Raw genomic sequence first — 13,705 nt, forward strand, 5'->3', positions numbered from 1 at the left:
TTAGGGTTAAGATTAGGATCACAGTTAGGGTTAGAGATAGGGGTAGAGAAAGGGTTAGGGTCAGGGTCAAGGTTAGGTTTAGTATTAGAATATAAGTTAGGGTTAGAGTTTAAGTTATAATTAGGGTTATAGTTTGAGTTAGGAGTAGACAAAGGATTAGAATTATGGTTAGGGTTAGGGTTAGGGGATAAAGTAGGTCCGTGGTTAGAGTTACGGTTAGTGATCTGTATAGAGTTACATTTAGGAGGGAATCTTGTTCTCAGTAGACAGGCCTCTTAGCATAATGGAGCAATATAAGGATTACAATGTTCCTTAAGTAGTTTTATAATTTTATCAGTTAGGTTTATAAATAGACCATTGGTTAATGTTAATTATGCTTAGCGTGAATAGTGTACAACGAAGGGCTAGTAAATGTTATTGAGGTAATGATTACACTTAAAATGAGTATAAAATGAATATTCTTCTTTAGAGTTAGAGTTATATTTAGGGTTAGAGTTAGGGCTAGGGGTAGGGTTAAGGTTAGGGTTATTGTTAGGATTACAGTTACGGTTAGGTTAGGATTAGAGTTAGGGATAGGCTTAAGGTTAGGGTTAGAGATAGGGGTAAATAAAGGGTTAGGATTAGAGTTAGGGTTAGGGTTAGGGTAAGGGTCAGGGTTAGGTCTAGCGTTAGAATATAAGTTAGGTTAGAATTTAAGTTACAATTAGGGTTATAGTTTGAGTTAGGGGTAGACAAAGCATTAGAATTATGGTTAGGGTTAGGGTTAGGGGATAAAGTAGGACCATGCTTAGAGTTACAATTAATGTTGCATTTACAGTTATATATAAGAGGTTAGGGTTAGAGTTAGGGTTAGGTTAGGGTTAAGGTTAGGGTTAGAGTTTTGAATCAGGGTTAAGGTTAGAGTTAGGGTTAGGTTATGGTTTTAGTGAAGGTTAAACTAAGGATTAGGGTTAGGATTAGAGTTTAATTATGGGAGAGTTAGATTTACAGTTAGAGTTATACTTAGATTTAGAGTTAGGGGTAGGATTATGGTTAGGAATAGGGTTAGTGTTAGGATTAGAGTTATGGTTAAGGTTAGGATTGGAGTTAGGGTTAGGGTTAGAGATAGCCATAGAGAAAGGTTTAGGGTTAGGTTTAGGGTTAAAATATGAGTTAGAGAGAAGCCTTAATATGAATTATTCATACTAAGATAAACTATCTATAAAACACAAATTTGTTTCATTCAATCATATGTCAAATAAATAATTTTATTATTGAGAAAAATAAAAAGTGTTTTGATTGGTGCAAATAGTTCATTAGTTGTTGCAAGTGAATGCAATAATATTGCCTAGGGCAAGTAGATAAGTGACAAATACCTATGTTATAAAGGGCAACGTCTATCCAGCCGACCAGATTTGTTGCTTTAATTATTTTTTAATTAATTTAAAAATTGCATTACCATGATTTTCCTTTCTTTCATTTAATTAATTTTTTTTAATATAATTAATCCAATCGGCTAGTTAGCCACTGGCTGCTATTAAGTGTGTGAGTTGGCTGATATTTTCCCTTCTATGGTGTGTATAATTTCTACCTTTCCTATGCATTTAATTTCTTTCTTTTAAAAATTATTTGTGATCCTCTTAACTTATGTAGACTCTTATCTTTTATTGACAACTATTTTCTTATGTAGACTCTCTCTTTTTTAGGCAACTATTTTCTTATATTGAGTCTTATCCTCCATTGACTATTATTTTCTCTTTCCTAAAGATTTATTTGACTGTAATTTCTCTAGAAACTTTTGTTCATGTGGAAGTTGACGTCTTGTGCATGAAATGACTTCTTATCAAATATAATAACTATAATTAAATATTATTATTTTTTAACTCTTTTTGATCAAGTTTATAGTTTCTAATAGCTAGCCGCATAGAGACTTAAATCTCCAAGAAACGAATTGAAAGTTTTATCTGACAAACACGTAAAGAAGTCAAGGCGCGTCTTGGTCCAACTATGGAAGCATTTTAATTCAATATTATCCATGATGAAAATATTTCTACCATTATACTCTTTAAGAATCCAAACGCTAAACAATTAATTAAGCAAAGATACACAGGAAAAAAATTGAAAACACAATTACATTTTAAAAACCTCAAAGAAATACAAAAAAAAATTGATTTAAGCTTCATTAATGGAGGGATTTGCCTGTCAGAACCATGAAGCTTCTCCAAACGATCTCCAGAAATCAAATTTTGCTCCAAAAAAAATATTTTTCTCCATTTCAGGCTTGCTAATGGCGAGATCCGCCGAAAGAATCATATATCTTTTCCAAACGATCTCCAGAAATCAAATAATGTGGGAACAAAGACTATAATTATAGAGCCAATTCATTGAAAGCGCTACGGATCGTGTATTTTCCGACAGAGTAATGAGCCACCAAATTCACGTCTGCCGCTTCTTTATTCTCAACAAAATGCGATCAAATCCACAGCAAAGTCGCCACCTGAGTGCGCGGCGAGGCTCTCAAATTACAAACCCCTAAATTTTGAATCGCTTTGGCCACCATTTTCTCTACACATTCAACCATCTTGCAGTCCACCGAGTTCAAAGATTTTAGAAGCTGCGAAAGGTGATCCAAATGAGCCCTAACTAACTCGCTGCTGCAAATTTGTCGATTTCTTTCTCCTCAACAACCGAAGAAGAAGAAGATCCGACTGATAAATCCGTAGAAAATGTTGCCATAGGTGAATTTTGTTGAATGAATTTCATTGCCCTAAAGATCTCGCTTTTGGGCACAGTGTGAGATTCTGAAATATATGCTACTAATTCCTCCATTATCTTCATCTTGTGGAGTTGTTTGGTGGCAATGTAAATGCAAGCAAGATGAAGAGCGCACATATTTACTTTCCTCATAGCTCCTTTGTCCAATGCTTCTCTGAAAATCATCTAAGCGCGATGTGTGATGGATTGATCAAGCTTTAAGGTGCCTGCACATTTGGCGATCTTAAGGATGTGATCGATCACAATTTCTTCTCTCTTTCTCCACGAGAAGTAGTGGATTATGGCATGCAAATATGTATAATTTTGGGTGTTAAGGACGTCGTATCCGAGCAAGGGAATTAAGAGAAATTGTAAAACAAAGCAGAAGTTAAATATCTCTATGTATGTTCAAATACGACAAGGCCAACATATTTAAAGTTTTGGAATGACTTTACGACTTTCTGTCGTTACAAGATTGCCAATCGATTTGCATTCCATCGATTGGAAAAAGAAAAATGAAGAGGAAGAAATATTGAAACGAAATGAAACGCATATTGAAAATGCATTTATAAAATCATTTTTTATTAAATTAGTGTGTAACCGCTCCCATTTCTTTTTTATTGACGGAGAATCTATTTTGGTATATTCTTGTGTTGTGATTGTATAGAACACCTCTCGGTGTAATAAACGAATCAGATATTTAGTTTATATTTTGTCATCATTTAATTAGATTATGTATGTATTTTATTTAAATATTTTTCATAGTATATATAGATTTTTATTAATATTTATGTTTTTAATTTTTGAAAAGTGGAAGGCAATGCCACCATATTTCAAACATTACAATCTAACTATTTTATTTGAAATAGTTTTGGCTTTGGTTTATATTATTTTGAACATATTTCATTTGAAAGAATTTATGTTAATTATTAATACTTTTTTATTTTGAATATTTATGTGTTGATGTTTGTTTATAAGTTTGCAAGTTACTATTTGAGTTATGGATGCCTCGAACAAAGAATCAAACATTATTTGATACTAGCCTGGCTACTTCAATAACCTTAAATGATTTCTTTGAGTATGAGTTTGGCAAATGCCTACAAATAATTAAAGAGATGTGCACAATTATAATTAAAGTTGTGGAGAATGTAATATTTCCAATTGACTACGTTGAGAAAATGGAAGGAATGCATATGAAAGATGCATGAAAATTCCTACGTGATACATCTACAAAAGTGGATGGATTTCCCTCAATGATGAAAGAAGTCTTTCACAATCATTGTTCAAATAAAGGTCGCAAAAGAATCCTAATTATTGAAGAATGTGACTTTTATTTACACCATTACAAAGATTTTTTTTGTATATAGTTCATTCTTGTCTCCAGTTTTAGAATTTTACTTCTAATTAGTTGTATTTGTAGTTTTGTTTCCCCATTGTTCTATGAAAGTTTCATGAAGAAAAGAACAAGAAAAAATTAATTTATTGTTGTACAAAAGATTTCTTCAATGGATGTGGCTACTAAATATGTTAATTAAGAAAGAAAATCATAAGTCTAAAGAGATGTCCTTAATGATAGGCATATTTATTGATTACAATTCTTAATCATTGCAATAAAAATTGCATTACCATTATTAAAAATTCAACAATATATAATATTCTCACATCATCATGGAGAAATAATTTCCATAAAATTGATTCTTTTATATTCTTTCACACTTTTTACATCATCTAAATAGTTGTGTTGGGACTTATAATTTCCCTTTCATGAATTTAAATTTCTCCACTATTCGAGTCATTTGTATAACATATATCCCAAATTTGACCATAGTTGTACTCCAAATGCTCCAACACTACACCTAAATCTCACATTTCCCTTAACCATGTCCCTTATTTTAGTGTAACATTTAACCACTTATTAACCCTAAGCATAACACCGATTGTCATATAAATGAAATTGTAAACCTTGGATCCTAACTCTAACTCTTACTCTATATATGACTATACTAAGCATTTAGTAAATTATACACCTTAACGTAACACTATATGTACTAGTAACTAGAAATAATATTATATTTTTTATAAGTGGGAATATATATAGATAGATAGATAGATAGATAGGGGTGTATCCAGAGAGCATAGAGAGAGAGAGAGAGATTAGGATGTGTATCTAGAGAGCAAGGTGAGAGAGATAAGAGGGTATATCTAGATATTAGAGAAAGATTAGGGGACGTATCTGGAGAGAGAGAGGGGGGGGGGGGGGTGTAAGCGAGATTACATTATTAAAAAGGTTAATAACTTGTATCACAATAACACTAATCATAGGCATTATAGTAGAACTAACCCACATAAAAATTTAACCTAACAGTTATCCTAACACTAAGGTAAAGTGTAATAATAACACTAACATCAACTATAATATATAATAACACAAACCCTAACTCTAACTCAAAATCTAACTCTAACTCTAACTCTAATTATAACCCTAATCCTAATTCTAATTCTAACCCTAACCCTAACCTTGACTCAAGCCCTAACCCTAGCCCTACAATAACCCTAACCCTAACTATAACCATAACTCTAACCCTAACCTTAACCATGACCATAACTCTAACCCTAACCTTAACCATAAACATAACTCTACCCCTAAATCTAACTATTGGACTCTAACCCGAACCCTAACCCTAACTTTAATCTTGACTCAAAACCTAACCCTAACTCTAACTTTAACCCTGACTCAAACCCTAACCCTAACCCTAACCATAACCATAACTCTAACCCTAACCTTAACCATAAACATAACTCTAATCTAAACCTTAACCATAACTCTAACAATAACAATAACCATTACCATAACTCAAACCCTAACCCTAACTCCAACCCTAACCCTATTCTATCTCTAAGGTTAACATTAATAGTAACTTTATACAACTCTATTTAAAAATTAATTAACAATTTTATAATAATCTTATCAAAATATAAAATAAAAAGTAAATGTTTTTCCTATTGTGCCACGACTACCACTAGCTTTTATATATATATATATATATATATATATATATATATATATATATATATATACTGAGAGTAATCGTTCTCGAGGCACCTATTTTCATGAATCCCAACTGCAATTAAAATAACCTTGGGATTAAATAAAAATAGGTGCCTCAAGAACGATTACTCTCAATGTAATATATAAATATAGGTATATATAAGCTAGTTATAAACATTTGTACCTAGTGTATATTAAAGGACCCTGATTTTTTTTAAAGATATTCCAAACAATAAATATGAATTTAATTTCTAATTGCTCGAGAAGTGACACTCACATTTTCATTCACGGATACGTTATAATTTTCTGTGAGAGACATATTGCACAGCCGAGAAGGAGCCGACAACAGAGGCAATTTGACCAATATTACTTGCAGTTTCATAATCAAGTTTCTGTGTGAGACATATTGCACAGTCACGAAGGAGCCGGCAGCGGAGACAATTTGACTAATATTACTTGCAGTTTCGTAATCAAGTAAGGGCAATGGAGGCCTGCATAAGTTTTTGTGAGCTGTGGTGGCAAATTTTGCACTACAGTATGATATTCCACTAGTCAGCGGGGTGGATTTTTCGATTTTAGGGGATCTGGGATCAACAGTGCTTGCTCCATGTCCTCAAGGAACATTCTTTGTCATTATTGACATTGCTTTTATGTTGTTGATTTTCATATTTTATGTTCAGAAATTGTTTTGTACACTGCTCTCGATACGAAACTCTGTTTCCCCCTAAAGCTAATCAGTGTCTCCAAATCGGCCTCAAATTCAAGGCTACCTCGGCAATCTTCGGAACTCAAATTCTGGGGTATGCATATGGAAATTTAGAAGATTTAGAAGAGGCTTTGGAATGAAATGGGATACCTATGAGGCGATCTATGCAACATGGACCAGTACTAAACAAAGGATCCATAAACGTTCTGAAATTAACAAATGTTTACCCTTTGACAGTGGAGAATGAATATGAGTCGTTTAGACCAAACTGGCCAAATAATAAAATCATTAATTAAATCAACTGGGCTCTTTTAGCGTCTCTCGTTTTGGGCAACGCAGTCCGTCTTAGTAGGGTTTCTCTGTACTCACCAAAGCTTGAATAGGATAAAGGAGCTAAATCTGGTGAAGTGGGGAAATCTGCAGGAGGCATGGATGACATATCTACAAAGAATCTGGAGAGGGTTTTGAAGAGTTGAACTGGCTCCTAGGCAAGAGGTGGTTGAGTGACAAGGTGAACTGGAACCTCATGGAGAATTCGAGAGCTTAATTTCTCTAATTTTTTAACTAAAAAATAAATTTTACCCCTGCCAAAACTCTTATTAGCCAATCATAAATAAGAAATTATGAGTAAAAAATTAATTAAAAAATAATATGTATTTTGAACTTTGGAAATTTTCTAGTTTTAACCATAAAAATTAATTTTTGTGACCCACACTAGGAACATTAGTTCCCTGCCTATTTACAGGGACTAATAAAGGAGTTCAAAATAAAAGACACAGATCTCACAATTGATTCGAATCCGGCAAATTTTCTACAACATTCGTGCACAAATCTGGGTAATGATAAAGATCCCTCTATCATAGAACTCTGAAAATTATTAAGTCCAGATGACTGACAATCAATGAATCAACATTTTTATAGACCAAATGTATTGATGAACATGTACTATTTAATTTCAATCCCATGACCTCGAAATACATCCCATAGATACAGCAGATGAGTTCTACAAAGTTTGAAAACTGTCAACTCCAACTAGAATCCTAGGAAGGTATGATAAGTTTGTCTCCAGCATAAATCATGTCATCAGTAAGCCCATTTTCAGCTTTGATTGAATCAATTGAAACCTGCATTCATGTCATACATAGACAATTAATATGCCATGGTTTGTTAAAGCATTCCACAATCATCATGAAAATTTATTTTTAGAGAGCAAATTTTAAGAATAATAAATACAGTAAAATGTTGACTACTGAAGTTCGTCCAACAATCAGGGGAAATATTTGGATATAAATTTTTAAGCTTAATTAAATTTCTTTTGAAAACCCTAGCTGGGGAGCTGATTCTTGGATATGGCTAATAATATATGGGCCCTGCAATGATAACAGATTGTTTTTTGAGTTGTTCTTGGCAAGACAAAATGAGGGTGTTGCACAAGCGATTACAGAAAAACGATTTTGATAGAATACCCAATGCAGAGACTTCCAATAAACTGTTTTTGTTTTTCCCTTTAGGATGGGTTCAGAGAATAGGTAGCCCCTGTGATGACATTAGACAAAGTGTTAAATTTATGGGGCTTTGCATCCCTGAGATACTATTGTGCAGCAACCTTTTAACAGCTGCAATTTCAAATATTATTCAAGATCCAACAGGATAAATTCATTTGTCAGTATATTTGTCATAAATTTAAACAATTAATTGTTTCTACCTATTTAGAAATCCCTTTGTTTCATTCCCAAAATATTTTAAATAAACGCTACTTTTATTAAGTAATGATTTTTATTTGTCCTTTTTTAGTTATAGGTAAAAGGAATTTATATATTTATATCCACAAAAATCATTTGGGGACATAGGCCACAAAAGATTTATAGAATGCAGCCATTTACAAAATGTTTGTGGAAGACCCAGATATTTTGTTATTTACATTCATAAAACTCAACATTAACTAGACAGCAGAAACAGACCTTAACATTTTGTAAGATCACTTAATAGTGTCCCATAGTCATGTGTCTATAACTAGATGCACATGGATTGGAGTAACAAGGGCAAGGAGCATCTTATTGAATAGTGAGTTCAGTTTGAAGCCAAGCTGGTGAATTGACACCAGGAGACACACTGTATTGTAATCCTGTTATTGAGATTAATACGTTGAGTGGGCTTTGGAGATTGGGGTTTTCCTAAAAACTTTTCCAAGGTATACCTTGTGTGTTATCTCTTAGTTGTCACATTACTGCAATTTGTATGGGTCTACTTTTACTTGCATTGTTCCCTTCATTTTATTTGGTATCAAAGATAGAAGCACTTGTTAGATCCATAGGTGAAGTAGTTGTATTAATCCTTGTTTGAGACGGATGTTGCATGGGTGATTTTGTATTTTAGGGAAATGGAAATCCGTTGGCCATTATGAGAGGGATGTAATGCTTGAAAGACCTAGTAATTAAGTCAACTAGTCTAACTTGACAGTTCAAGGTAAATTCGCAATTTCCCTCGCTAATTGCTGAAGAATTGAGAATGGGTTAGCATCTACCCTAAGAGCTTTGGGCTCAAAATGGTAGCTTGATATTCTGTACTATAGCCTTACAGAGGCTAATATTAGTTTCTTTATTGAAGACATATTGGAAATAATTGCATTGGTACCATGCAGCCTATGTAATAGCAGTTACCTGTGCCTCAAGATGGATGATATAAAATACTACATCCATTGATCAACGAGATTTAGGCTCGTAGCTTACATGTATAAGTGGTTAGGGTAGCTGTCTTGTACAGCTGCTCTGCTTATCTCTGCTATATTCAGAGGAACCAGCGAATACTTTCCTGTATGAGATTTTGAATTGTAAACTGACTTAAATGGAAACAATACCTTATGTGAGCATCAAAATCATAATATATGTAGCATATTAATAAGTTGATTGGCCAAAAAGAAGGGATTAGGATATTCCTTAAACCAGTATTGTCAATTATAGAATCAACTCTATCATAGCTCAGTATTTCCAGTTTAGTTGGGTGTTTGTGGTCTATTCAGACACATGAGATGGAAATCTGTTACTGAATAAAACTGGGCAGTTTGTAAGGGAATCTGGTTTAGCACTAAAAGACATACTCTAGCCATATGGACAAAAGCTACTGTCATGTCATCTTTTACGTGTGTGCAACTTTCTTATACACTGACTTCAATGAAAGATGCTTGGAATAGTAGTCATTGGCTTATATTATCTGCTCTGTATTCTATGAGCAGTATAATCATGAATAGGTTTGTTATACTCGCACATGCTGGATTAATTATCCTCATAATGCTATTGGTCGGAAGCTGCGTCAGCCTATGGAACTAGATATTCAGTTCTGCTTATCTAGAATGTGTTAGTCAGTATGTACAAATGTATGTGCATGTGTATGTATATACATACCGTGTATGTATATACATACCATGCATGTATATATGTATTATGTACATATCTATGCATGCACATACATACACACTATGCATGTGTTTGTGTAAATGTACATACTATAGTTCCCGAACTATCCAAGACTCTCCAAGTCCTCATGAGTTCCAAGTTGAGTGACCCTGGCCAAGTCCTAGGAGCCCAGGTCTCTCCAAAAGCTCAGCCTAGGCAAAACTTCTCAGAGACCTAGTTTTTGCCGAGTATTGAGTCAGGTCAGCCTTGCTGAGTCTGTGCCGATTCCGAGTCCTATGGTACATACATACATAGGTGGAAATAAGTCCTTGGACTGTTAAGCCTGACCCCACTCTAAAGTTATGGCAAGAGAGAGTTGAATAATTCGTTGTTAGACTATATCTAGCCATAGACTGTACATTGTAGTCTGCCTTTGGAAACAACCAACCTGTTGATATCAAATGGCATAGCTTGAAAGGGTCGGAAAGGAACTTCTGAACAGTATAACCCAGAGTAATGTGACTCGCCGCGAGTCATGGGTGTCATGCGAGTCAGCGAGCCACGACCACCTAACCGAGTCATATTGACCCATGACTCGCGAGCGGCGAGTCAAGTTGCGTGACTCACCTGACTCGCAAGTCACGTGGTGACTTGCCTGACTCGGGCATCTTGACTCGGCCACGGCAGCATGAAATCAGGTGGCTTAAAATAATAATTTTTTCATACTTTTTTAATGTTTTTTTCCTTCTTACTCACTCTTATAACCCAAAAAGGGCTTCCATAACACTCTATTGTGAGAAGAAGAAAGAGAGAGAGAGGTAGAAGAGAAATAGAGAGTCTTTGTTTTGCAACCAGCTGAAAGGAAGAGGAGAAAAGCTTGCATTTGTGACATTGGAGCTTGCATTTAGATCATTAAGGAGTTTATAGGAGCTCTTCTCAACACTTTCCAAAGCATTTGAAAGAGGTAAAAGTTGATTTTTTAGATTTTGATAATCTTTTTCTCTATGCTTATGGGTTTTTTGGATGAATTTTTTTTGTTTGTTTATGAGTTTTTTTTTTACTTTAGATCTTTATAAAATACAATGCTTAAATGGTAATATTTGGTCTAAAATGTCTTATTGCAGCAACCTTTACGTTTTTTCTTACTCATAACGGCTCCTGGAGGTTAAAAACCCAAGCTCTCTAAAGGCAATAAAAAAGATGAGCGTTGGAAGTTCACCATAGACTTTCCGAATAAAACTAGAACTCAAACAAAATGCCTATTTTGCAAACCATTAATAGTGGGGGGATAAATAGATTGAAATACCATATTGCTGGCATAGGTGGTCATGATACTGAGCCTTGTAGAGCTGCAACTATTGAGGCTCAACGTTTTTGTTATGTAGCCTTGGAAAAATATGAACAAGAAAAGGAATTTTATTTTAAAAAATTAGAAGAGTTAGCTTAGATTGGTTCTAGTTCCCTTCCACGCTCATCTGGAAATGTTTCTGAGTCAGTAGGTTGTGTTGGAGAAGGTTCTTCCCTTCCCCCCTATTGTCCAAGTACTTTTGCTAGTCGTACTTCTTCTACATCTATTCCTTGCACTGCTAGTCATGTTGCGGCTACTGCCCCTTCTAGTAGTATTGGCTTTACCTTTCGTCCTAGAGTCAGAAAATCTAGGTTGGACAATTTTTTTGTACTGCGTTCCACTCCTGATGCACAACCCTCACTTGAGAGCTTGGGTTGGAATAGGGAGATACATGAAGCTGGAATAAGAGCAATTTGCAAGTTTTGGTTTTTTTGCAACATTCCATTTATAGTAGCCAAGTACTTCAACTTCATTTATATTTGATTGTTTTATGTTTTAAACTTTTAAGTTTTAAGTTTTAAAATTTAAATTCAATTTTATACTTTTAAGTTGATGTTGAAAATTTGAAATATGCTAATTAAAATGTTTTTATAAATGTAATAGGACTCCTTATTGGTAGGGGATGATTGATGCAATTTCCATCTGTGGTGTTTGTTTATGAGTTTTTTTTTTACTTTAGATCTTTATAAAATACAATGCTTAAATGGTAATATTTGGTCTAAAATGTCTTATTGCAGCAACCTTTACGTTTTTTCTTACTCATAACGGCTCCTGGAGGTTAAAAACCCAAGCTCTCTAAAGGCAATAAAAAAGATGAGCGTTGGAAGTTCACCATAGACTTTCCGAATAAAACTAGAACTCAAACAAAATGCCTATTTTGCAAACCATTAATAGTGGGGGGATAAATAGATTGAAATACCATATTGCTGGCATAGGTGGTCATGATACTGAGCCTTGTAGAGCTGCAACTATTGAGGCTCAACGTTTTTGTTATGTAGCCTTGGAAAAATATGAACAAGAAAAGGAATTTTATTTTAAAAAATTAGAAGAGTTAGCTTAGATTGGTTCTAGTTCCCTTCCACGCTCATCTGGAAATGTTTCTGAGTCAGTAGGTTGTGTTGGAGAAGGTTCTTCCCTTCCCCCCTATTGTCCAAGTACTTTTGCTAGTCGTACTTCTTCTACATCTATTCCTTGCACTGCTAGTCATGCTGCGGCTACTGCCCCTTCTAGTAGTATTGGCTTTACCTTTCGTCCTAGAGTCAGAAAATCTAGGTTGGACAATTTTTTTGTACTGCGTTCCACTCCTGATGCACAACCCTCACTTGAGAGCTTGGGTTGGAATAGGGAGATACATGAAGCTGGAATAAGAGCAATTTGCAAGTTTTGGTTTTTTTGCAACATTCCATTTATAGTAGCCAAGTACTTCAACTTCATTTATATTTGATTGTTTTATGTTTTAAACTTTTAAGTTTTAAGTTTTAAAATTTAAATTCAATTTTATACTTTTAAGTTAATGTTGAAAATTTGAAATATGCTAATTAAAATGTTTTTATAAATGTAATAGGACTCCTTATTGGTAGGGGATGATTGATGCAATTTCCATCTGTGGTGCGGGGTTCAAAGCCCCCACTGAAGATGAGTTGAGTGGCCCCCTCTTACTAGATATGGTTGAGGAGATGAAACTTGAGTTGGAGGACTATAAAAAGATTTGGAGCCAAAAGGGGTGTACCGTTATGACGGATGGATGGACAGATAGGAGGAATAGGACCCTCCTAAATTTTCTTGTTTCTAGCGGAGGTAATTCATCATCCTTTACTTCTTGAAGTCTAAAATTTAATGTATTATTGAATAATGAAAATTTTGTTTTACTGACTATTGATTCTTGAATGATAATTATTTTGTTTAATTTTCACTTTCAGGATCCACCATGTCTTTGAGGTCTATAGATGCTTCCTCACATGTGAAACATGCAAAATTTTTATGTGAGGCTATTGAGGAAGTCATAAGGGAGGTGGGGGAAGAGAATGTTGTCCAAGTGGTGACTGATAATGCAACTAATTATGTTGCTGCAGGTAAAATTTTAACTTCTAACTTTCTAAGTTCTACTTCTAAAAAATTTGTTTTAGTTTTTCATTAAATCTTGAAAATTAAAAGTTTTTTAATACATCAAAATTTTTCATTGTTTACGAACTAATTCAAAATTGTTGTAGGAAAACTTTTGATGGAGAGACACCCAAAAATCTTTTGGATTCCATGTGTGGCCCATTGCATCGACCTCATGTTAGAGGATATTGGCAAGCCTGTATAGGTGAAATCATGTGTTACCAAGGCCAAAAATCTTTGTAAGTTCATCTATAACCATGCCTTGGTCCTCAGCACTATGAGGCAATACATGAAAGGAAAGGAGTTGGCTCGTCTTGGTACACAAGATTTGCCTCTAATTTTATCACACTAAAATCCTTGTTGAGTTCAAGGTT

General features: G+C 34.3%; 1 protein-coding gene and 1 pseudogene across 2 annotated transcripts in view; both read right to left on the bottom strand.

Moving 5' to 3' along the window:
• Positions 1–2,263: 2,263 nt before the first annotated feature.
• LOC149535245 (transcription initiation factor IIB-like) lies at positions 2,264–6,927 on the bottom strand (annotated as a pseudogene).
• A 321-nt stretch (positions 6,928–7,248) lies between these two features.
• LOC149535246 (uncharacterized) overlaps positions 7,249–13,705 on the bottom strand; it is an 83,265-nt gene continuing 76,808 nt past the window's right edge. For both annotated transcript variants that reach the window (XM_089804716.1, XM_089804717.1), the window contains exon 5: positions 7,249–7,612. In XM_089804716.1, coding sequence (XP_089660842.1) covers positions 7,529–7,612 — 84 coding nt within the window. In that variant the 3' untranslated portion in view covers positions 7,249–7,528. The remainder of the gene's footprint in view (positions 7,613–13,705) is intronic.

The sequence above is a fragment of the Cupressus sempervirens genome, chromosome 10 (assembly GCF_028749045.1).
Source record: "Cupressus sempervirens isolate cs-2001-9-10 chromosome 10, ASM2874904v1, whole genome shotgun sequence".
Lineage (NCBI taxonomy): Eukaryota > Viridiplantae > Streptophyta > Pinopsida > Cupressales > Cupressaceae > Cupressus > Cupressus sempervirens.